The sequence below is a fragment of the Bos mutus genome, chromosome 17 (assembly GCF_027580195.1).
Source record: "Bos mutus isolate GX-2022 chromosome 17, NWIPB_WYAK_1.1, whole genome shotgun sequence".
Classification (NCBI taxonomy): Eukaryota; Metazoa; Chordata; class Mammalia; order Artiodactyla; family Bovidae; genus Bos; species Bos mutus.
Window position 1 is genome coordinate 660800 of NC_091633.1, and position 22392 is coordinate 683191.

The following is a 22392-nucleotide window of genomic DNA, read 5'->3' on the forward strand; positions in this document are numbered from 1 at the left end:
TGCCTGCAGGGACTTCCCCGGCAGTCCAGCGGTCAACAGCCCACTTCCCAGGGCAAGTGATGCCACTGAGTGGAGAACTGAGCTCTCACATGCGTCAGCGAGGACCCAGTGGCCCACAGCTAGGACCCGAGGCGGCCAGATACATAGATTTTAATTCGTTTCAAAAAAAAAAATGCCTGGAAGATCTTGACTCTCCTCCCACCAAGGGGTGAATCCCAGTCTTTCTTCCTGTCCTTGAACGTGGCCTGGACTTCACGACTGGTTCTAAGGGACAGAATGAGACATAAGGGAAATGAGTGATGGTAAAAGGCCTCAAGCCTTGCGTCTGGCTCTGTCTGTGCTCCGTGAGCGCCCCCCCCCCTCGCCCCCCCCGCCACCAACCCTGCGGAGAGGCCTGCGTGGACCCCAGACCTCCGTCAAAACCGGCCCCCACTTGCCTGCCAGGAGCCAGCTATCTGGCAATCAGACCCTCCAGCCCAGCCAGGCCGTCTGAGCACGGTGATCCTCGGCGTCCCACAGCTGTTTGGAACCTCACGAGACACTGAGCCAGGGGCTTCCCTCTGGTCCAGTGGCTAAGACTCTGTGCTCCCAACGCAGGGAGCCCAGGTTCAACCCCTGGTCAGAGAACTAGATCTTGCATGCCGCAGCCAAGACCCAGCACAGCCAAATGTAAAAAACGAGAGAGAAAAGAGAAAAGAAAAAAGCCGGAGCCAGAACCCAGCTCAGCCTCTGCTGAATTCCTGGCCCATGGGGGGATGGAGACAACGGATGTTTATGATGGTCATTTTCAGCCACTTGGCTGTGCTGTAACTTGTTACACAGCGTCACATAACTGATACCTAGACCTGTTGGTATTGGCTATCGACGTTTAAATAAAGGCACAGCGGCTCTCTGCAAAGCAGCAATGCCAGTTCTGGGCATCAGAGGAACACCCCAGATGAAAGCAAGACAGCGTATGGAGGGTATTCACCGCTGCAGGCATGTCTTCAGTTGTGAAAAAGCAGAACCAAAGTGGAAGCGAGACAGGAGGGAAGGGCGCAGGGAAAAACCACGACAAGAATGATACAGCCATCGAGGATACGACATTAACTGGTTAGAACCAAGTAGGTCCAAGTGGCAAAAGATCTGACTGCCAGTGATCTTTAGTCTCATTATCTGCTTGTTATAATATCTCATTATCTGCTTGTTATAACCCGTTAGCTAACTGACACAGCGCTGAGGCCAGGACAGTTCCCAGGTCAATCATAAAAGGCCAGAAAGCAGACAGTAGTCTAATTCCTGGAAATCCCTACCCTTTCACCTGGAGGCCAAGTGTGCTACAATCCATGGGGTCGCAAAGAATTGGACACAACTGAGCGACTGAACTGAACTGAACTGAACCCCTTCCCCAGAGGAATTGAAATAACACTCCCACTTAGCCACTGAAATTTGTTGTTGTTCAGTCGCTAAATTGTGTCCAACTCTGCCACTCAGCATGCCAGGCTTCCCTGTCCTTCATCATTTCCTGGAGCTTGCTCAAACTCAAGTCCATTGAGTGGGTGATACCATCCAACCATCTCATCCTCTGTCGTCCCCTTCTCCTCCTGCCTTCAGTCTTTCCCAGCATCAGGGTCTTTTCCAGGGAGTCAGCTCTTTGCATCAGGTGGCCAAAGTATTGGAGCTTCAGCTTCAGCATCAGTCCTTCCAAGACTGTTCAGGGTTGATGTCCTTTAAGATGGACTGGTTTGATCTCCTTGCAGTCCAAGGGACTCTCAAGAGTCTTCTCCAATGCCGCAGTTCAAAAGCATCAATTCTTCTGGGCTCAGGCTTCTTTGTGGTTCAACTCTCACATCCACGCATGACCACTGGAGACACCACAGCTTTGACTGGACGGACCAGCCAAGTGACGTCTCCGCTTTTCAATATGCTATTTAGCTTGTCACCCAACCTGGGAAAACGAAACACCCCGCAACCCAGGGCCGCCTCACTTTCTGAGAGGGACGCGTTCTGCCCATGGAACCTGTTTGTCTATACACAAACTGGCTTTCACTCTCCTGTGGCTCACTTCTGGATTTTTTCCTGCGTGAGGCCCAGGCTTCTCACTTGGCAGCTCGTCCCAGGGACTCACCTGATTTCTGGGACATGACCATCCACTCACACATGTCCCTTCTCTGGCAACATGTGTCCATAAATAAAGTGGTTTGGTACCTGACCTGAAGCAGGTAATTTAGAGGCTGTGATGTAGCAGTGACTCTTTTTTTTTTTAAACCGAGTGACCAGGGATACAACCCAGGCCCCAGCAGCAAAGGTACCAAGTCCCAACCAAGGGGCCACCAGGGAATTCCCAATAATAATGTCTTAACTTCACCAAATAGCCAAGTAATCCCACTTCCCAACTGTTCTCTACATGTCCTTCCTTACTGAATTTTGAAATTTGTTGGCATCAAGGTTCAAACAAGGTCCTGGCGTTGCAGACAAGTGGGGTGGCTCTGTCTGGTCTTCCCAGGTGCCGCTAGTGGTAAGGAATCCTCTTGCTGCTGCAGGAGACATAAGAGACGTGGGTCGGGAAGATCCCCTGGAGAAGGAAACGGCAACCCACTCCAGTCTTCTTGCCTGGAGAATCCCACGGACAGAGGAGCCTGGGGGGCTACAGTCCATGGGGACGCGGAGTCGGATACGCCTGAATCGACTTAGGATGGGGCCCCCCTGAAATCTATCTTGGCTTATCTTTGTGTTCCCCTTCACTTGTAGTTTTCTTCTTCTTCTTCCTTTTCTCTTGTTTTTAAGATAAGAAGTAGATTTATCCGGATTCAGAGAGAAGCACACTGCACAGACAAGTGCAGCCTGTCACTGAGGGAGACTGTGGCAGCCTGTGTTTTTCTTCTTGTTGAGGAAACCGGACCCTTTGGTTTGTAGCCTCACCCTACCTGGCTTTGCAATTCGTAATGTGACAATCACTGCTGGGTACACGACGTGCTTGGGAAAAAAGGTAAAAAAAACCTGTAAAGATTATGTGATATACTCTTGGGGAGAACTGTGCTCAAGAGAGAGCTGGGCATCGTCTGGACCACACTTTTCTGGGCTATCAGATTTCCTTGCCATTGAACGAGTTTACAACGCTGTACATTACAGATAATCACAGTGCAGAGTAATTCTTGTCCCTAGACGTGCAAATTCTGCCAGATGGAGGGAGATCCCATTGATTTCTCTCACTCGCCGTGGGAGAGGTCAGTCTTGTCTATATTTGCATATTCATTTTGAAACGGAGAAGGACCCTGGGGTCCTTGCTCCCCCCGACAACCACACACCATGTCGTACACCAGGCTTTTGTCTGTAGAGAACCTTAGTCAAAGAGTGAGTTTAATCAGATAAATGAGAAATGCAGAAACAAAGGAGAACAGTCAAAAGAGACCAAATGATAATACTGTAGTCATTAAGCATAGTCAAGGACCTATAGCTCTTTCTCAAGGACTGTAGATAATATTCTGAGCCATATCCTGTGAGCTGTCTTACAGATACTAAAACCCCAGGTGGAAGAAGTTAACTCCACGATGACCAGACTGTACCCACGACCCAAGCTGCCATAGTTCCGAGAACTGGCCTCAAGGAAATGGGAACAAACTGACCCTGGAACTGAAGATTAACTGGACCTAAAACAATCAAGATGATGCCGGTCAGACTGCCCGATGTCCAATTTGAAGATGACTGTCAGAGCTGACTGTGCTGCTTCCTGCATGTGGGCTCTGCGTGCACCCCCCTACACTCGTGTCTATAAAATCTCTTGCCTCACTGGCTGGCCGGGGCTGGGATGGGGGCTGGGGAGTCTGGCTTTGGACAGATGTCTCCACCCTCCCCTGCCAGTTGCCAGCATTTAAAGTAAAGCACATTTTCCTTTCCATCAGCATGGCCTGCTTATTGGCTTTTGAGCAGTGAGCAGCTGGACCCACACACACCCCCACTAACAATTTCAATACTCCTGAATATTAAACAGCTGCTAAGAAGTTACCAGCTTTCTCATCAATGAGTTAATGAGAGTTGTGGTTTTACTTTTTCCAAAAAATGTTTTAAATTAATTTAAAAATTTTTTTAAAATTAATTAACATATTTTTGGCTGGATCTTCATTGCTGAGCGTGGGCTTTCTCCAGCTGTGGCACATGGCCTCCAGATTACGTGGGCTCAGTAGCTGTGGCGCCTGGGTTTAATTGCCCTGTGGCATAGGGGGTCTTAGTTCCCCGACCAGGGATCGAACCCACGTCCCCCGCGTTGAAAGGTGGCTCCTTAACTACTAGACCACCAGGGAAGTCCCTGAAACCACCTTCTTTTCATCAAGATCACACACCTGCTCTCAGGATGTAATGAAGCTCAAGTTACTTACGTGTCATCACAGAAAGAATTCAGTGAGAGACAAAGCGATAGGTGAGGAGCAGGTTTATTTAGAAACATTCCATGGAAAGAGTGCAGGCCATCTCAGAAGGCGAGAGTCTCCTGCGTTGGTGGGTGGACTCTTTACCACTGAGCCAGCAAGGAAGCCAAAAAAAAAGCGACTGTACTCCAATAAAAAATAAAGTTTCTACTGTGTTGCTTTTAGAAGCAACAACTGCCCGCCACCTCCACACTCATAAATGATTGCAGGCACAGAAGAGGGGTTACATCTGGCAAGTGCTGGCATGGACATGAGACAGGAGAGAAGGGCGCAGGGCGCAACCTTTAAAAGAACAACATAGCTCTTGAGGACAGGACAAAAACTAGTTAGAATTGCCAACGTCCAAGAAGGTGGAAGATTTGACTACCAGTGGACCTGGGCCTCATTACGCACCCATTGTAATATAATAGCATCTAAATGATGTGCTCACAGGTGCTGAGATTGTTCTGAGGCTGACAGTTCAGTTCAGTTAAGTCGCTCAGTCTTGTCCGATTCTGTGACCCTGTGAACTGCAGCACACCAGGCTTCCCTGTCCATCACCAACTCCTGGAAGTTACTCGAATTCATGTCCATTGAGTCTGTGATACCATTCAACCATCCCATCCTCTGTCGTCCCCTTCTCCTTCTCTCCCTGAGGCTGACATCTAAGGCCAAAAAGTGGGTGGTGGCTTGGTTCCCAGAAATCCCCACCCAATCTCCAAAATAGTTGGAATAACCCTCCCATTCATTAGTCTATGAAATTACCCAGCCCTTAAGAAACCACCACATATTTTGGGACTGCTATATTTTATCTATGGAAAGTGTTTCTAAATAAATCCACTTCTTACCGATCACTTTATTTCTCGCTGAATTCCTCCTGCCTGGAGACATAAAGAACCTTAGCTTCATTAAATCCTGAGACCAGGTGTGCAATTCCAATTAAAAGACAGTGGGTTCAAGTCTCTCTAAGGGCTTCCCTAATGCGGGAGACCTGGGTTCGATCCCTGGATCGGGAAGATCCCCTGGAGAAGGAAATGGCAATCCACTCCAGCACTCTTGCCTGGAAAATCCCATGGACAGAGGAGCCTGATAGGCTACAGTCCATGGGGTCGCAAAGAGTCGGACACGACTGAGCGACTTCACTTTCACTTTCACTTCAGGTCTCAGTCTGGATTTTGGCCAGGTTCAGTCCCCTATCCGAGGTGTACGGTTTCAGGAGGGGCAGAGTGAGGGCAGCACCAGAGTGAGGAGGGGGACTAGAGGGGTCCCCGTACAAGGCTGGAAGGGGAGGGCCAGAGCCCCCAGGAGGGTGTGCAAGGCTTTGTAGAGGGAAGCTTCCAGCTCCTGCCTCTGCAGGGCCCAGCATGGTACCCACCAAATGCGTGGCCAGTGACAGGGTCCAGCTATGGCGAGGTGGTCTCGGGAACCAGCAGAGTAGAGGTTTGGCCCAGCACCTCGGGTAGCTTGGGAAGGGATCCTGCCTCTGGTCAGTTTTGCCATTTCCCCGCTGCAGTCCATTCAGGACCTACCTTCCTGTCTCTCCCCCTCTCCCTGAGGCCAGGAGGTCTGTGGCCGTCTCTGCCTCTCTTTCCCTGGTCACCATCCAGACTCTAACCCAGCTGTCATTGCCTCTGGACCCAGATAAACGGCTAAGTAGAAATAAAAGTCTGGAGCAAACACCAAAGGGGACAGCACTTAAGTTTATCTTGATAAATTCTTGACAATGTTCTGAGCCTCTTCGTCACAGGGAGCAACAGTAAGGACAGGAAAAAAAGTCATTGAATTGGAGATATACAATATACATAACCAGTATTTAGTTCATGAATCACTTGGTTTATTGAACACAATTAGCACACAACACAAGTTAGTTGAAGCACACTTTAAGAGTGAGCTATATGATACGTGTATTAGATCTCAGTTTTATTAAACGTGCAAGAGGGACAGAGACAGGACAATGAACCATTCCAGTCAGCCTGAGGGTGGCCAAGACATGGGCTTTGAGAGCTAAAACTGGGAAGTCCTAGGCAAACCAGCACAAGTTGATCACCGCAAGGACAGAATTTTTTTGTTGACCTGGACACTTGTGGGATCCTAGATCCCCACCAGCAGTCAAACCTGCGCTCTGTCAAGTGAAAGCTTAGAGTCCCAACAGCTGGCCTGGCAGCGAATTCCCAGGACAGAATTTTTAAAAATTACTTTTGAAAGAACGAGAGCAAAAAAGTTTGAAGATGTGACCAGCTGTCCATCACTGCAAGACGTGAAACCTGAGGACAAGAGGGGCCCCTCTGGGGAAACTGCTCACTGCCTCCTCTCCCAGTCCTGTCCCCTACTCCTGCCTGGGGCTCAGGGACACAGAGTGGACACAGCCCCTCCTGGGCCGGCGCTTCGTAGGCGTCGGTAGGTGTCAGTTCCCGCTCCACGAAGCCCATCTTGGTGACTGTGCGTTCATTCAACAGCCTTTGTGGAGCACTTGGGCTCAGGATTTTCGTCACCTGCCTTCCCTCCCCAGGGGCACAGACAAAGCCCCATAGGATCAATCTGGCAGAGATTTCATCCTCCTAAGAGTATCCTCAGGCTTCACCCCCGGGTCCATTCCCGCCCGCCTCCAGCTCCCCCTGCCTCCTCCACTGGGCACATTCTTGTGCCTTTCGTGAGCATCTGGACTGTGTTCTCCACGGACAGTGCTGTTGGGCCAGACGGGAAAGCCTGTGCTGAAAAATGAGCAGTGTGGTTTGGGTTCCTCACATTCCCAAGCCCTAGAAAACAGAGCCATTGGTGGGATATGAAATTCCAAAAGTCTCACGGAGAGAACCAGGGTCTGGTCCGTCTTGGGATGCGACCGCAGGAAGGGCCGAGCAGATGCTGAAAAATCTTTGATAAACAGTGTCTCCAAAGCATCCGCTCAGATAGCGTGCGGCTTCGCGCCGCCTCCCTGATTGGTGCGGACGCCCTGGGCTCACGGGACCTGCACGCAGTAGGGCCACAGGCCAAGCAGGTGAGCCGGGGCGCGGCGCGCTGTGTGGCGCCCGCGGACTCCATTTCCCACAAGCCTGTGCGCGCGCGCCCCCCCCATTTCCCACAAGCCCCTCTCCTCTTCCGGCGCGGCCGAGGCGCCGCCGACGGCTTCCGGGTTTGGGCCTGGCTCCGCGACTGAGGCGGCGGCGGCGGAGTGGGGCACGGGAGGTGGGAGCTGGGCACCGGCATGGACGTTTCGGGGCAGGAGACCGACTGGCGGAGCCCCACCTTCCGGCAGAAGCTGGTCAGCCAAATGTGAGTAGGGGCCGGGGCGGCGGCGCGACCCCCGCCCTCCTCCTCAGCCCCCTCCCCGGCTCTCCTCGCGGCGGGGGGCGGCGCGGCCGGACGGCGGGGTCCAGGGCGCCGGGCCGCGGAGGGGACCGGGCCGTGGCCCTCGCCGTCCCCCCTCCCTCCCCTCCGGGCCGCGCGCTCTCCTTCCTGGGCTGAACTCCTGGAGCGGGCGAGCCCCGGCTTCTGAGTCATCGTCCTGAGCTTTCGCGTTCGCCCTTCGTGTGCTCCGGAGGCGGCGGCCTTCCCCCGCTCCGCGCCCCACTGCGGCCGGGGGAGCCCGGGGCCGCCCGTGGCGGCGTCCACAGCGCTGGGCGCCTCGCGCTTCCTCCTCGGAGAAGCGCCTGAGGACGGGAGGCGCGGTGGGGGCGGGAGTCTGCGGGCGACCCCCTCCCCGCCGCGGGCTTCGCCGGAGGGCGACAGGAAGAGGCCGTCAGGAAGCGACCTTCGGTCGGCAGTGGGCGTGAAGAGCTGGGGTTGTTTGCCTCCTGCTTGGTCTCAGCTGCTGACCCCTCGAGGCTAGGGGCTGCCTGGCGCCCGGGGACTTGGCGCGCCGAGCTCCCGCTTCTCCGCAGTGGCCGCTCGCGGGTTTACTGCCTTCTGCTAGGGCTTGCGGGGCCGGCGGGGATCAGCCCCCGCCCCCGGGGGCCGCGCCGCCGCCTCGGGGCGCAGTTACAGCGCCGGCTTTCTCGTTCCGGAATTGACAGTTCGCTTCAGCAGGCCAGGAGCAGCGTTGGGGAGTAGGCGACGCAGAAATCGAGCCCCAGAAAGACGAGTCGGAGTGGGAAGGGCCGTCACCGCCAGCTGAGGCTTGGAGAGAGTGAGCCCCCGCCGCGCAGCGGGGTGGTACTCGTGCTAGGCTGAGTCGTGGGGTTTCAGGAGACGATCGTGCAGCGAGGGCGAACGGGGGCGGCCAGTTAGTGGTGGAAGTGCAGCGCTGGGGAGGTGAGCCTCTGTTTGGCACGGGGCCTGCCTGGAGGTGCTGAGATGCCAGAGTTGGGAAGATCCCTCGATTTCCCCACCCTCTCACCCCAGGCGGATCAAGAACAGAGAGAGGCCAGGAAGGCCATTCCGAGAATTCTGAGCTCTTGGGGGTCTGGGGACCTGTCGTTTTTCATGCTTGAATTCCCCCCTGCTAGAGCCCTGTCTTTCTCATCGCTCCATAAAATCGTTGAGGAGTGACCTAATCAGGGAAGTGCTCATAAAGGCCTGCAGGAGACAGTGCTGGAAAGTGAAAGAGGAAGACGATCCCAGGGAAAGAGGAGAGTGAGTGCGGTGGATGGCCCTTGCTGACTAACTGGTTGGAGGGGGTGGGGTGCAGCCCTGTGGAAGGAAGGAAGTGGGGGAAGGCAGGGAAGCCGGCAGTCCAGGGCAGGCAGTGGGGACTGCCGTGGAATGGTCTGGGACGGTTCTGCCCATGTTGCAGACTCAGTGCAATCTTGAGGCTTGGTCCATTTCTGGGCTCCTGTAAGAAAGGTCCCCAGGTCAGAGATTTCTCTTGGAGGAAGCCTGGAGTTTGAAGATGGGAGGAATGAATTGTCCCCGAAGGAAGTGGGGCAGGTAGGGGCGTGTCTGAGGGCTGGGGGCCACTAAAGAGGACAGACTGAGTGCTCCTCGATTCAGCCCTCTGCTTCCAGAGAACCTGCGTCCTTTTTGTTTTATTTTTGCCAGATTGGTGCTTAGATACTACTTTTCTGTTGCTGCCTACAATTTGTTTTGTTTAAAAACAACCGAGGTGTATTATTACCCAGCAGATTCTGTAGCTCAGAGGTCTCAGTGGGCTCAGCTGAGTCTTCTCCCCAGGGTCTCCCAGGGCTGAAATCAAGATGTTGGCAGGTGCCTTTCCTCCTGGAGGCTCTGGGGGTAGAATTCGCTTTCAGGCTCCTTCAGGTTGTTGACAGTTCAGTTCCCACACAGCTGGAGGCCTGAGGCGAAATCGGGCCTCCCTGGCTGTTAGCCTTGCCAGGGTCAGTCTGTCTGTGTTCCTGGGGGCTGGCTCCATTCCCTCCCACACCCACATGCCCAGCTCCAGCAAGGGTGGGCTCTTCTGCCTCATCCAGAGAAAAATAATTCTCTGCTAGTGGCTCAGAGTAGATTGAGCTTGCCAGGGTAATCCAGGATGTTGTCCCCGCTTTGAAGTCAATGCTTTGATTAGATCTGCAGAGGCCCTTCTGCCTCTCCTGTGGGTGTGTTCAGGGTTAGGGCCTGGGCACGGTGGGGAGCCCAGGATGAGCAGTTTCGGAAGCTGTCTGCCTCACTCGTGTTGGTGTTCTCAGTTCTCAGATTTTCTGTTTTCTCTCCAGGTTTCACTTTGAAAGCTGTGATTCTTGGTGTCTTGGTTTATGGTGTTCAGAGTTACAAAAGAAAGGTCAGGACACCTGGCATATTGTTACTTCTGACTTTCTACAGTGCTTATGCTGGCACTGAAAGTTGGCTGTCTTGGGAAATGGTTTGTTAGTTTGTTGGGTTATTTTTTGGCCCCTGCCACAGGGCATGCAGGATCTTAGTTCCCCAACCAGGGATTGAACCTGTGCTCCCCGCAGTGGAAACCTGGAGTCTTGGCACCTGGACCTCTGGGGTGGTCCCTTGGGAAATGTTTCGAGCCAAAGTAATTTATAGTTGAATGAGGAAAACCAAGTGGAGAACTGGGACGTTGCAGAGGGAGGGGAGCATGTGAGCACAGCGCCCTGCCCTCACCCAGCTCTGAGTCGCTCTGGAGAAAACGTGCTCAGAGCATGGGCTGAAGAAGCAGCTCCCGACTCCACTGCGGAAAGCAGCGTTAGTGGGGCTTGTCCGGAGGCCTTGCAGGGACGCCGGAGCAGCCTCTCCTTAGCTCCCACTCCCCGACTTCTGCCTCCCCTCGCTCCCTCCTGCCCTGCTGACAACTCCTCAGTGACTGTCCTCAGCGTCAGGACAGAGTTCGGATGGCCCGGCCTGGCCTCACCACCTCTCTTGAACCCCCACTCTTGTCCAGCCTCTCTGGTCTTTCAGCTTCTTGCACATTCCCAATTCTTTCTTTGTGCTTTCCCCTTAAACAGTGTTTCACGGAGTATTTAAAGAACTCCACAACGGGTACACTCCCCCGCTGCATTCCTGACCAGCTCCTTCTCTTTAGTGATAGGTCTGCTTCAATATCGAATTCTCCAGGTCCTGCCCACCCTGCCTAGAGTGGGTCACCGCTGTAATGTATCTCTGGCCCTTTGAGTCTCCCGCAAGACTCTGATCCTGTGACAATGACGCCTGTCGTGTGAAGCACTTGCTGAAGCGTGCAGGGGCAGCGTCGTCCTGGGGGCTGTGTGAGCCGCTGTCTCAACCACTGGCCTGGGCGACCGGCTCCAGCACGCACTCTGAAGCTTGGGAGCCCATACTTTCTCCACGTGTTAGCTGAGTGACCTTGGGCACGTCACCTTTCTGGTCATCTCCTCTCGAAGGCAGGAGTCCAGTCTGTCTCACAGGGCTGGCGGGAGGGGAACGGAGGGCTGGGGACTCTCAGTGATATGTCGCCTGATGCCCCCACCCCGGGCCCTGGCAGGAGGAGGGGCCAGTGAAGGTGGGGAGGGGGCCGATGGCACTTACCAGAGCCTCTGGGGAGCGTAGCTGTGAAACTCTTGGTGGCTCAGATGCGCTGCTTGTGGAACATCTGCCTTCCCTGCAGGACCGCGAGAGCAGCCCCCTGAGGGCTCCCCAGCTGGCCCTTGTGGGCCTTAGACCTGCCTCCTGGGGTCGTGGGGTGAGTGTTGCGCACGCATGTCCGGTCTGTTGGCTTCTGGAGAACAAGCATGTGTGAGAAGTGAGCAGCGCTGTGAATGTGAGAAAGGGCTGCCTTAAGCATCTCCAGAGACTCGTCTTGAGTTTTGTTTTGATACCTCCCACCCTTGAGTACAGCAGGTTGCACCTTCAGGCGTGGAGTGAATGAACATCCGCTGGGCTGACAGATCCCAAGGGGAGGAGACAGGGCTCAGGGAGGGCAGCCCTGGTCAGGGCTCCAGTGGGGGGCCAGGGTCAGGGAGGGAGTGCGGAGGGGAGTCACGGGTCGGGGGGCAGCAACAGGTCAGCCACCTCTTCTGCCACAGCCCCCAAGGGACGTGGGGGATCCAGGTCTGCAACCTAGGAGGTGCAGAGATTTCAGCCTAGGCCGGAAGGAGCATGCCTTCCGGAAGGAGCTGTTACCCAGAAACAAAACAAGCACAGAAGCTGAAGAGAACAACCAGACAGCAATTGGAAGGGTCTGGAGAGGTCTTCAGAAGGAAGGGAGCGTCCTGAAGCTTGCGCGTCTGGAGCCTGCCTGTGGCTTGTGGTCCCTCCCTTGGGCAGAAACCGCTGAGTCTTGGCTGATGCTTTTCCTGGCTTGGCCCACAGGCTGCAGCAGCCCTGGGCCTCCGTGGTGTGACTCTGGCCTTATTCTCCAGCGCGGAGGCTGCTGAGACCATCACTTTCTTCCTGGCCAGGTGTCATCCACGTGGCTGGGCTGGTGTCTGGGTACAGCCCACTACAGAATGTCTGCGCCCTGAGGCCAGGGGCCCTGTCTGGTCACCATAAGTCCCAGTGAAACAGCCAGAACGTGCTTGGTGAGATGCTGACTTCAGGGTCCTGAGCCTTGGCTCTGCTCCCCTAGACCAGGAATGAGAGTGGCTGAGGGGACAGGAGCCCTCCGTCACCCAGGGTTTTCTCAAGGCAGCTGAAACGGGGGGCATGCTCTGCGCCCTGCTGCAGTAGTTGGCCTGTTGGCTCACCCACTGCCTCGAGGCAAACTGCCTTTTCGTCTGAAAGAGTGGTCACATCTCTGGGGAAACTGGGGGCATGGCAGTTAACCCAAGCCAGATGCGCCGAGAGCGCTTCGGTGGAGCCACTGCCAGTGGGCAGCCTGTTGGCAGTTTTAGCCACTCCCCTTGGGTCACTGGGTCCCACAGGGTGGCTGACACAGCACCACAAGCCCCGCTGACCTTTGGCCTCACGGGCTGTAGCTCTCATATCGCTTCCTGGCTGGAAATCGTCCAGCTGTTGGTGCCATTCCTGACCTGGTGGCTGTGGCTGGTCCAGGACCCTACGTGGGCATTCTAGGGTGGGAAGGACGGTGACCTTCCCACCTCTAGGGTGGGAAGTTCTCGTGAAGGGCAACGGATACTTGCCCCAGAAGAGTATCCCTGAGGGCAGTGATGTCAGTTATGAACCCTAAAGGTCAATTTTTAAAGGAATTCTGATGGCTTTTTAAAAATTCAAAATGGATCATACAACCGAGTAGTATAAAGACCCCGCCACACCTGTGTGTTCAGCACTGGGCTTCAAGTTGTCAGCTCTCGCCTCACGGACTCCACCCTCCGTCCCCAGTCACTCTGACACCCAGAATGTTTGGGTGGCAGCCGGTGGACTCATCTCCATGCCGGGATTCCTCCTCCAGAGTCTGTGCCTGCCTGCCTGCCGCCCCTACCGTGCCAGGCTGCCCCAGACCCTCACGGGCGCCCAGCTGTGGACCTGGCTGACCCGCCTCCTGCTCGCTTCCCTGGCTCAGCACCAGGCCCCGTGCCCCTCGCCCGCCCAGTCGGCCCTCCACCCCGCCCCGGCGCTCTGTGACTGCCTCACCCACAGTTTGCATTGGGGTTGTTGAATGCTTGGCAGCCCTGGTCTGAGCCCCTCCAGGCAGGAGCATCGCGAGCATTCTCGAGTCACAGTTGCTTCCTGCCTCTCCAGGGGTGACCGTGGGTCACCCGGATAGGTTTCATCTCAGAGTCTGAGAAAGTCACAGCACCACGCATGCGGGATGCAGGCAGGCTGGCGTCTGCACGAGCCGTGGACATCGGGTGCCAGCTGAGTTTAAGTCATTACCTCCGGCTGGTTGTCTGAGTGATTTTAATTTTGTTTGTAATTTGTACACGTGGGTACTGTGTAGTTTAATAGTCAACATGTATTTGTTTGCAATCAGAAATCTTTTGAAGGAGAGGTAGACCCCGTGTGCAGGGAGGAGAAGGAGGGCCGCAGTCTCCTCCAGCTGCTGTGAGGTGACGAGTTGCCCCGTGCTCTCAGTCAGAGTGGGCAGCCTCCTTCGCCTGGCCTGTTGCCAGCACAGTCATCTGAAGGTGGTTCTGCCCTCCCCACCGCTGCTGAGAGGCTTCTGCTTTCCATCTGAAGCTGCCTGTCCAGGTTCCCTCCCCGCCTCTGCCCCCATGCAGCGGGAGAGCCCCCACCAGACTCCCCTGCTCCATGCCTCCGGCTGCAGTCGTTTCTCCTCTTCACTCCTGACCCCTGGTGGCTCCGCCCACAGTGGTCCTGCTTCCTCCTGTGCTTGTTGGACTCTGATTGGATGCATCCTGGCACAAACAGAACAGGTGAACTCTCTTGCGGTTTGACACTCGTGGGTACTTGCTTTGCCTTGCCGGCTGTGTTAGAAGTCTGTGGGGAGCAGGACCTGGTCACCCCTCTGCGTCGTGCGCACCCGCGGTGCCTGGTCCCAGGTGAGGGGCGTCAGCGGCTGCAGGAGGCGTGTGGAAAGCAGTGTGGAGCCGTGTGGACGGGCGTCCAGGCTGTTCCTGGGTGCTTCTGCTTAGCAGATGAGCAAAGGAGTACCTGGTCCAAGAGACAGGGGAGGGTAGTTAGCAGCCCAGGCGTGGTTCCCTCAAAACCACAATCCAGAGGGCGGGGGGCGCGTCCTCCACTTTCATAAGAAGCTCTGCCTGTGAGGACGCCTGGTGGTCTCTTGCTTGGCCCTGTCACTGCCGGGGTGCGAGTCCGCCCCTGGTCGGGGGTCCCTCAAGCTGTGGGGTGTCGCCAAAGGCAAACAAGAAGGCGCCTCGCTGGCCCAGCGGGGCCGGTCGGTTATGGAGCCGCCTGAAGGAGTTGTGTGGGCCTGTCAGTAACGGGGTCTCCAGGCGCGGTAACGCACTTGGCACAGCGTGTGCCTGGGGAGACATTTGAACTTGTTGTTTTTGAGGCTGTTTGTGACGGCAGAGCGCTCGGGCGTGTCCTCTCTCTGCTCGCCAGTCCTCGCTGGGCTCTGCTCTGACTTGGTGATGAGCAGCGGGTGCTCCTCCTGACCTGGGGACCAGAGTAAGGGCCAGGGCGGGGTGTGACCCAGTGGCCTCTGCTCAGCCCCTTAGCATCCAGGCCGGGCAGGGCAGGCAGGGGCAGAAGGCGCTGCCCAGGGCGCCTGCTCTCCGAAGCCTGTCCAGACTCCGGGGCTGGGGCAGTGCTCGCCTCATCCCTGCTGACCTGTCCTCCCCTCTTTCCAGCTTCCTCTCCGTCCTCATCAGAGGTGTGATGCGAGGAAGTGCTCTGGCCGCCCCTGTTGTCAAGTGGAGAGAAGGCCCTGTGGGCCGCCGGGGGCCCTTCACAGCCATCGGGTACTGAGAGTCACCCCAGGGAGGACTCGCGGACCCCTGCCCAGGGCTGAGGTCCATTTGGGCACTAAAGCTGAGGGTGGGGCTGGGGCCCAGGGCCCTCCCCAGACTCCCATCGTGTGTCTTGTGTTGAAGTAAGGCCCACGCGCTGCCCAGGCTGCGTCCTGGACAGGCGGCACCCTGTGCTTCAGCTGGTGCGGAGCTGGCCCCGCTTTCCTGACTTCCCGGCCACGAACCCCACGCTGTGCACCCCTGGGTCTGGGCTCCACTGAGTGTCACGTGAGCAATACTCGTCCTCGTGGGTGGCAGACTCTTCTTTCTGCCATTGCTCCGTGGCGCGGCATCATCCCGTGTAACGTGACCCTGCCCCCGGGCGGCTTGGCCCTGGCTCCTTGGGTGCAGCGCTGGCTCTCTGGACTCTGCCTCCAGTTCTGGCCTTCAGATTCTTAGCGCCAGCTGGGGCTTTTCCCAGGTGGCACCAGTGGCGGTTTCCGAGGAGCGGAGGGAGAGGATATGGGAGCGGGAAGCCCGTCCCAGCAGCGGTGGCCCGTCTCCAGCTCCTGTTTCAGTCAGTGGAGGCTGGTGGGCACAGCCCTTCATTCTGTTCAGATAACATTGCAGATGATTTCAGAGCAGCAGAGTGTTTTTCATGCTTTCTCTGCCCAGAGGTGGCTGTTGCTGACATTTTGATCTCTTTCCTTCAGTACTGTGTCTTTGGGCATATGACTTGATGTGTATGCATTTTAAATATGCCAGTATACACACAGCCCCGTGTTTTTGAAGTGGAATGATACTCTGAGTTCATTTGAGTGGTGGCTTTCTCACGACCACAGTCCCTGCCCTGGGACTCTGGCTGGGACTTGTGTGTCCGTGGTTCCAGTTCTCACGAGGCTAGACACAGTGGTTCCAAATGGGAAAAGGAGCACGTCAGGGCTGTGTGTTGTCACCGTGCTTGGTTAACTTCTGTGCAGAGTACATCACACAAAGTGCTGAACTAGACGAAGCACAAGCTGGCATCAGGATTGCCGGGAGAAACGTCAATCACCTCAGATATGCAGAGGACACCGCCCTTATGGCAGAAAGTGAAGAGGAACTTAAGAGCCTCTTGATGAAAGTGAGAGTGGAAAGGCTGGTTTAAAACTCAATATTCAAAAAACTAAGATCGTGGCATCCGGTAATGGCAAATAGATGGGGAAACAATGGAAACATTGACAGACTTTATTTTCTTGGGCTCCAAAATCACTGCAGATGGTGACTGCAGCCATGAAATTAAAACATGCTTCCTCCTTGGAAGAAAAGCTATGACCAACCTAGACAGCATATTAAAAAGCAGAGACATTGCCGACAGAGGTCCGTCTAGTCAAGGCTGTGGTTTTTCCAGTGGTCATGTATGGATTTGAGGGTTGGACCATAAAGAAAGCTGAACGCTGAAGAATTGATGCTTTTGAACTGTGGTGTTGGAGCAGACTCTTGAGAATCCCTTGGACTGCAGGGAGATCCAACCAGTTCATCCTAAAGGAGATCAGTCCTGAATGTTCATTGGAAGGATTGATGCTGAAACTCCAGTACTTTGGCCACCTGATGGGAAGAACTGACTCATTGGAAAACATCCTGATGCTGGGAAAGATTGAAGGCGGGAGGAGAAGGGGACGACAGAGGATGAGATGGTTGAAGGGCATCACCAACTTGGTGGACATGAGTTTAAGTCAACTCCGGGAGTTGGTGATGGACAGGGAGGCCTGGTGTGCTGCCGTCCAGGGGGTCACAAAGAATCGGAGATGACTGAGCCACTGAACTGAACTGAGACACGGCGAGCCTTCTGGTCTGTCTGGGTGGGCAGGGACTGGACCGACTTCCGGTCACTAGGGCAGGTTTCTGAGGCTTCGTGCTGCCCCCGTCCCAGAGGCCCAGGCTCTCTAGGCCACATGGTCGCTCCCTGTAAGGGCCCGGAGGACCCCACTGCAGGACGCTCTTGGATGTGAGCCTCCTTCACTCATCTCTGCAGTGTCTTCCTGTGTGCTTGAAATGACCCTATTTGTCTGTCTGGGTGAAGTAGAAACGGATACTTTATTACTTTGCCAGGCAGAGGGGGACAGAGTGTGCTCCTGCCTTAAAAACTGTGTGTCCCCGCCTCCCCGCTGGGAGAGTCTGGTGAGGTTAGAACAGTGGTTCCAAGGGCAAGGAGGTCCAGCCAGTCCATCCTAGAGGAGATCGGCCCTGGGTGTTCTTTGGAAGGAATGATGCTAAAGCTGAAACTCCAGTACTTTGGCCACCTCATGCGAAGAGTTGACTCATTGGAAAAGACTCTGATGCTGGGAGGGATTGGGGGCAGGAGGAGAGGGGACGACAGAGGATGAGATGGCTGGATGGCATCACCGACTCGATGGATGTGAGTTTGGGTGAACTCCGGGAGTTGGTGATGGACAGGGAGGCCTGGCGTGCTGCGGTTCATGGTTCTCGAGGAGTCGGACAGACTGAGCGACTGAACTGAAGGGCGGAGTCTCTGACAGGATGAGGGTGTGAGCAGGCTTGCACCAGATGAGACGACCCTTTAATTTCCTATCTTGTTCAAAGTCCCATTAGGGCTTCTCCAACCCTTCACAGAAGTAGGGATCATGGGAGTGCGGTCTCCCCACTACTTGGAGAGCTCACATCTTGGGACCAGCGTTTCCCCTCCCTCTCCCTGACCCCCCTCCCCTGGACCGTTTTCAGTCACATCCCAGATACTGTGTGATTCTCACTGCCCGAATCAAGTGTGGATCTCTGGAAGACATGGCTTTGCTCCTCCCGAACACTTCACAAGTCCTGCGAGATAAGCACTTTCGTAAGCTCTTGGCTTGACACAGACCATCCTTACCGGGTGGTTGCCCCGGGGTGGCTGGGACGCACTCAGGGCTGGAACCTGGGGAGCCACCGTGGTCCCAGGCCTGGAGCCCGGGGTCAGTGCATGGATGAGTCAGACGTGCGGAGTGAGAGGGTGACGAAGCTTTGTGTGGCTTCTCGAGCTCAAATAAGACACACCCTCCCAAGAGCAGCAGTAGCTTCTTTAGGTCTGGTTCTTTCCCTGAGCCTCATCCGCCGTTGAGAAATCTTTCTAGCAGAAACTGGAGAGCTCCGTCAGACCAACAGGGACGTGAGGAGAAAACAGGGAGTCGAGGTTTGGGATGTAGCTTGAGACAGGCTCCCAGCTGCTGTGAGGGCGGGCAGGCGTCCTCCAGGCCGGGAGCGTCTGCTCGCAGCTGGTGACTAAGCCAGCTGCGTCTCGTTGTTTCCTGCTGCCAGCGCAGCCCCCTGGGTGCTGGGCCGCACCGGCACGAGTGGTCTCTCCCGCAGGGGGTGCTGTGCCCCGGGCCCTCTCTGGTTGGCTGACCGCACTGGCCGAGGGCTGCGGCCTCAGTGGCCTCTCGGTGCCACAGGACCGCCTGTCCTTCCCCACCTCGCTCTGGCGGCCTGGGGGCGAGGCCCTCTCAGGGCTGGTGTCCCGCAGGGCCCTGCTGTCGGGGTTCTTGCTCCCTGGAGGCTTCCTCCTCTTGGGCTCAGTGTCTCGGTCCAGCAGCCTCCAGGAAGGGCTCTGGGGAGGCACGTCCGTCCCGGTGCACGCGGCCTCCTCGGTGGAGGGGCTCCCCGAGGAGGGGCTCCCCGGGCCCATCCCGCTGCTGCTTGGGCCCAGGTTGGGAGCCTCTCCTCTCAGAGAGCTTCAAGGCAGCTCGCCTCGGGCGGCACTGCAAGGAATGCTCCTCTGCTTGCTCCCTGGGGCTCTGTTCCCGCCACTCCGGTGCGCCCTTCCCCAGGCCCCTACAGCTTTGACCCTCTTCTTGTCTCTATCTCCTGTTTCCTGGCTCTGGCTCTGCCCTGCGGGAGACATCTTCAGTTTTATCTCTGACCTTTCCATGCTAACATCTAATAAACTTTGATTTGTAAGAACTTTGTTTTTTTCTTGGCAGTGTGACTTTTCTGGTTTTACAGTGTCCTGTTCTTGTTAAATGGATGTGATGTCTTATCTGTTACACTTGGATAATAAAGGTAGTTTCTTGGTGTTTTCTTCTTCCTGCTGAGCTTCTCCAGGGGGTCTTGGTCTGCCGTGTTAGATGTGTGGGAGCCCGTGGTCAGCTGCTCACCTGACAGGGCTCTGTGAGGCAAGTGGAAATTAAACCTGCAGGTTCCGTCCCTCTTTCCAGCCTGGGTTTTCAGCTCTTACTTAATTTTACTTTTATTTAAGTGAGGATATTACAGGGAGTGTGTGTGTTTGGATCATGACTTGGGCTAGCGCCTCCCCCTGTGCGTGGCTCCGCTCCTCTGCAGGCGGGCTCCTCTCCCGAGAGTCGCAGTGCACACTGGCACCTGCGTACATGTGTGCTTACTCACTTTTCATTCTGGCTGATCCCTTATCCTCCTCCTCTCCACAAAGGTTCACGATTTTTAAAGAATTCTCTGCCTAAGAGAATATAGCACTCGAAGAGACGAACCGAAGAAAGTTTAGTTCTTTTCTGACTTGACAGTGTGAACCCTGTAGATGTGTGAGTCGGACACAGCGTGTTCCCTCTTGGGGCCAGTGCGGTGACTTGTCTCCTCTCTGGAAGCAGGCTCCCGGGCTTCCTTGGTGCCTGATGGCATTTAGGGAGCGTGGACAGTTCTCTGCTGTGCTGGCCCGAGCCATGCTTCACCAGTCGGCTCCCCGGGCTGTGCTGCAGGTGTGGGGAGTGCGCCCCCGGCCCTCGGGCCCTGGCACCCCTCCTTGGACCTCAGGGCAGGGCTTGAACTTCTCTCTCTGATGGGTGGCTGATAAAAATGTGGGAGGAATCTCTTCCGTTGAGGCAGTCCGAGTGCAGGTTGGGATAGAATTTCCAGACACAGAGCCCCATATGGGGCACCAAATGCTGGGGCAGTCCAAGCGCAGGTAGGAAAAGGATTTCCAGACCTCGAGCATTTCAGACGGCAGAACAAAGAGCAGAAGTAACACGGGCACCGTGAGTGCAGTGGGCCGAGAAGTCCTGACGGGAGTTTTCCTCTCAAGGGAGAGTCGACAGTTTTCCTGAGTTAACGCCAACTTTTATAGCCTCAGGACAAAGAAAATTCCTGTTGGAAGGCTGGTGTTATGAGATCAGTTGTGGAGCTATAGGGTGTTCACTGGAGTGGGCCTCTTTGCCTACTGGGGAGTCAGGAAGCTTGCTATCGATGATCAGGGAGGAGGGGGCTTTTGGCGATGGGTACGAAGGGGCTCAGTCAGCGTCAGAGTGACCTGGGCTCCAGGCTCCGCTCCTGAGGCCTTGGTGCAAGGCCTGCCCCTAGAGTCTTGGGGGCAGGCCTCAGCATCCGCCACCCGGCGAGTGCTGCCCGTCTGTACCGTGTGCACTGCTGGTGTGCTTCAGAGGGCCTGCCCCTTCCCCTGCGGGCGTGCCACGTCCCCTGTCGTCCTCTGCGCTGCTGCGATTCGGATCTTACGCTGGGTGCAGGGTCAGCCGCCAGCCGCAGGCTTCTGTCCTGCAGTGGCTGAAAAAAAGCCTGCACACACAGGCAGCACTTGGCCAGGTCGCCTGGGAGTGGGGCAGGGCTGCAGAGACCTGCACCCCTGGGAGGCCCGTTGGCTGATGGTGTCATGGTTCCCAAGTCGGGCAAGTTTCCTTTGGTGGCATGAAAGCCTTTGGGTGGGCGGAGGGCATCCGGTCCCCCTGAGGCCAGGAGCTTCGCCATGGGCCCCAGAGGGAGGGTGGGGTGCTGGGGACTCGGCCCCCGTCACACCTGGGGAGGCCCCCTTGAGGAGGGGGTGTCAGGAGAGACAGGAGCGTGGGTGGGAGGCTCCGGCTCCTGCACACCCTGTGCTTCCTGGGCCTGTGTGCCTGACGGCGTTCCTCCTGTAACCTCAGAGTGACCCCGGGAGCTGGCATGGTCCCATCCGCCCTCTGCAGGAGGGACGCACAGGGACCTGGAGGTGGTGCTCTGCACAGGGGCACTGGCGGGGGTCTGGGTGGCCAGGCCCGTGGCCTGAGCGCACATCCGGCTCACGTGCAGGCACAGCCGCCCAGGGGCACACAGCGGGCGTCCACCTTCTGCTGCAGATGCCAGCGTCGGGGGCGAGGGCTGGATACTGACTGAGTGGAGTTCCCCACTGTGGAGGCCTGGAGGCGGAGGCCACCGCAGAACGGCCCGGGCGTGCTGAGACGTGGGGTGAGGACTGGGCTGAGAAGAGGAGGCCCCCAGGTGTCTCTTCTGGGCGGCAGGCTGCAGGGGGTTCCTGGTGTGTCCCTGCAGGTGGGTTCTGGGCTCCGGCTGGGGGACTCGGGGGCCCGGGTGGTGGGTCAGGTCTGGACCAGAGACGAATGGAGCTCTGCCTGGGCAGAGGGGCAGCCCCCCAGTCCCCCGAGGATGGGTCCTCTCAGTCACCTCTGTCTGAGGTGCTTGGGGTCTCAGAGCCCACTGGTGTGTGGAGGCCCTGCCCGCGTGCTCTCCCGGCCTGCCCGGGTCTGGCCTTGTGCTCCCGCTGCCTTCCTGTCGCCTCTCCTGAGCCTGGTTGCGTGTCCTCTGGTGCGTGGGTCTCCTCCACCCTGGCTGCCTCTCCAGCAGGAACCTGTTGCTGCCTCTGGGCCCGGCGCATGTGCAGGCGCAGGCTCGGGGAAGCAGGCAGGAGGTGGGCACTCTGGCCTCAGGTGGAGTGAGTGGCCTGGCAGTGGGCGGCTCCGTGGCAGTTTACTTGTCTTCACACGTTAGTGCAGATCTGTGTCTCAGTGTTCGGCACCCTTCCTGGGATGTCTTTCGGGACGACGGCTGTGGCCCTGCAGCCCTCTGCACGCTCGCGGTGCCCAGGGTGTGGGTGTGTTTGGAGCTGTCAGAAGCCCACGGTACCTGCTGGACCAGGCTTGTTGGATTCCATTTTGGGGGTGAGGGGTTCTTTATCAGCGAGCCCAGCTCTGGGGAGAAGGGCGGGGAGACCCATCCTGCAGGGAAGAAGGTGGCCTGTGAGCAGGGGGCCCGGCTGGGGGCCTGAGCCTGGCGCCCCCTCCTTTCTAACAGGTGCGCACCTGTCCTTACCTGTGTGGGGCTGCGGGGTGTGTCCTGCCACCCAGAGAGGCTCCAGCGTAGCCGTGTGCACAGCTGTCGCCTTGCAGGGTGTTGCGTGATGGAGACCTGGCTCCGATTCGGTCTCTTGCTGTGCGTGCATTGGCATCTGTGAGGTCGGCATCTGCCTTGAGCTGGAGGTTGATGAGGTCGGGCTCATCTCCTTGGTCCCCCTGGGAGGACCTGCATGTGGGAACTTTGCCTTGGGGGGACTAAGGTGACTGGCACGGCCCCTCAGTTCTGCACGGGTCCCCTTGCTCTTGGTGCCGGAATTGGGAGGGGACACGGGTGTCTGCAGGGCAGGAATTGGAGGCAGCTGCCAC

General features: G+C 56.7%; 1 protein-coding gene across 2 annotated transcripts in view; it reads left to right on the forward strand.

The window, feature by feature from the left end:
• The first annotated feature begins 7485 nt into the window (after positions 1-7485).
• MED15 (mediator complex subunit 15) overlaps positions 7486-22392 on the forward strand; it is a 45219-nt gene continuing 30312 nt past the window's right edge. For both annotated transcript variants that reach the window (XM_070385708.1, XM_070385709.1), the window contains exon 1: positions 7486-7652. In XM_070385708.1, the coding sequence (XP_070241809.1) occupies positions 7585-7652 (68 nt within the window). In that variant the 5' untranslated portion in view covers positions 7486-7584. The remainder of the gene's footprint in view (positions 7653-22392) is intronic.